The 832-nt window shown below is 22.0% G+C and overlaps 1 protein-coding gene across 1 annotated transcript; it reads left to right on the top strand.

Moving 5' to 3' along the window:
* Positions 1-168: 168 nt before the first annotated feature.
* Positions 169-639, top strand: LOAG_16112 (hypothetical protein; the record flags this gene model as incomplete). Its single annotated transcript, XM_003151599.1, has 2 exons — positions 169-364; positions 536-639. 2 exons carry the CDS (start codon positions 169-171, stop codon positions 637-639), a joined length of 300 nt encoding a protein of 99 aa, XP_003151647.1.
* Between the last annotated feature and the right edge of the window lie 193 nt (positions 640-832).

The raw sequence follows: 832 nt of genomic DNA, 5'->3' as shown, positions 1-832 counted from the left end.
ATTTCCTTCCAAAAAACCAGAAACCAATCAAAATGTTATATTTTTTGTTTGAATTAGTCATTTTTTATACCAAAAACAAATCGATTCATACTTCATTCATTTTCATTTTTCAATAATAATTTAATGATTATATATACATATGCATATTCATATAACCTTGAAAATAGTATGCACAAAGATATACGACCATTCCATACGATATTACTTTTGTCAACAGCATATGTCATCATCATCATAACCATTACTACTGCTACTACTATTACTACTACTACTACTACTACAATCCCGAGTATTTGCAGTTCTAATTCAACTACTCATCAACACATCATCACCCCCGTATTATCCGTTCTCGTTCAGTTACCCCGTAATCCGTAATCATACATACTTGTTCTTGTTGTTATTACTGTTGTTGTTGTTGTTGTTAATAATGTTGATAGTAATGTTTATGTGATAGGATGATCGTACATAATAATTGTTCACTTCTGGCATTTATTGTTCTATTTTTGCTCTCTTCTCAGATATTTTTGATATTTAGTAATAAAATATAATGTTGGTATTAATGATGATGATAACAATAGCAATAATTTTACTATTATTGAATTTATTCCGGATTACTTGATAAAAATGGCGGAAGAATAATAATAATTAATTAATTAATAATAGCAATAATAATAATGATAATAATAATAATAATAATAATAATAATAATAATAATAATAATAATAATAATAATAATAATAATAATAATAATAATAATAATAATAATAATAATAATAATAATAATAATAATAATAATAATAATAATAATAATAATAATAATAATAATAATAAT

This window comes from Loa loa, assembly GCF_000183805.2.
Source record: "Loa loa unplaced genomic scaffold supercont3.358, whole genome shotgun sequence".
Classification (NCBI taxonomy): domain Eukaryota; kingdom Metazoa; phylum Nematoda; class Chromadorea; order Rhabditida; family Onchocercidae; genus Loa; species Loa loa.
This window is presented reverse-complemented; position numbering and strand designations above follow the sequence as displayed.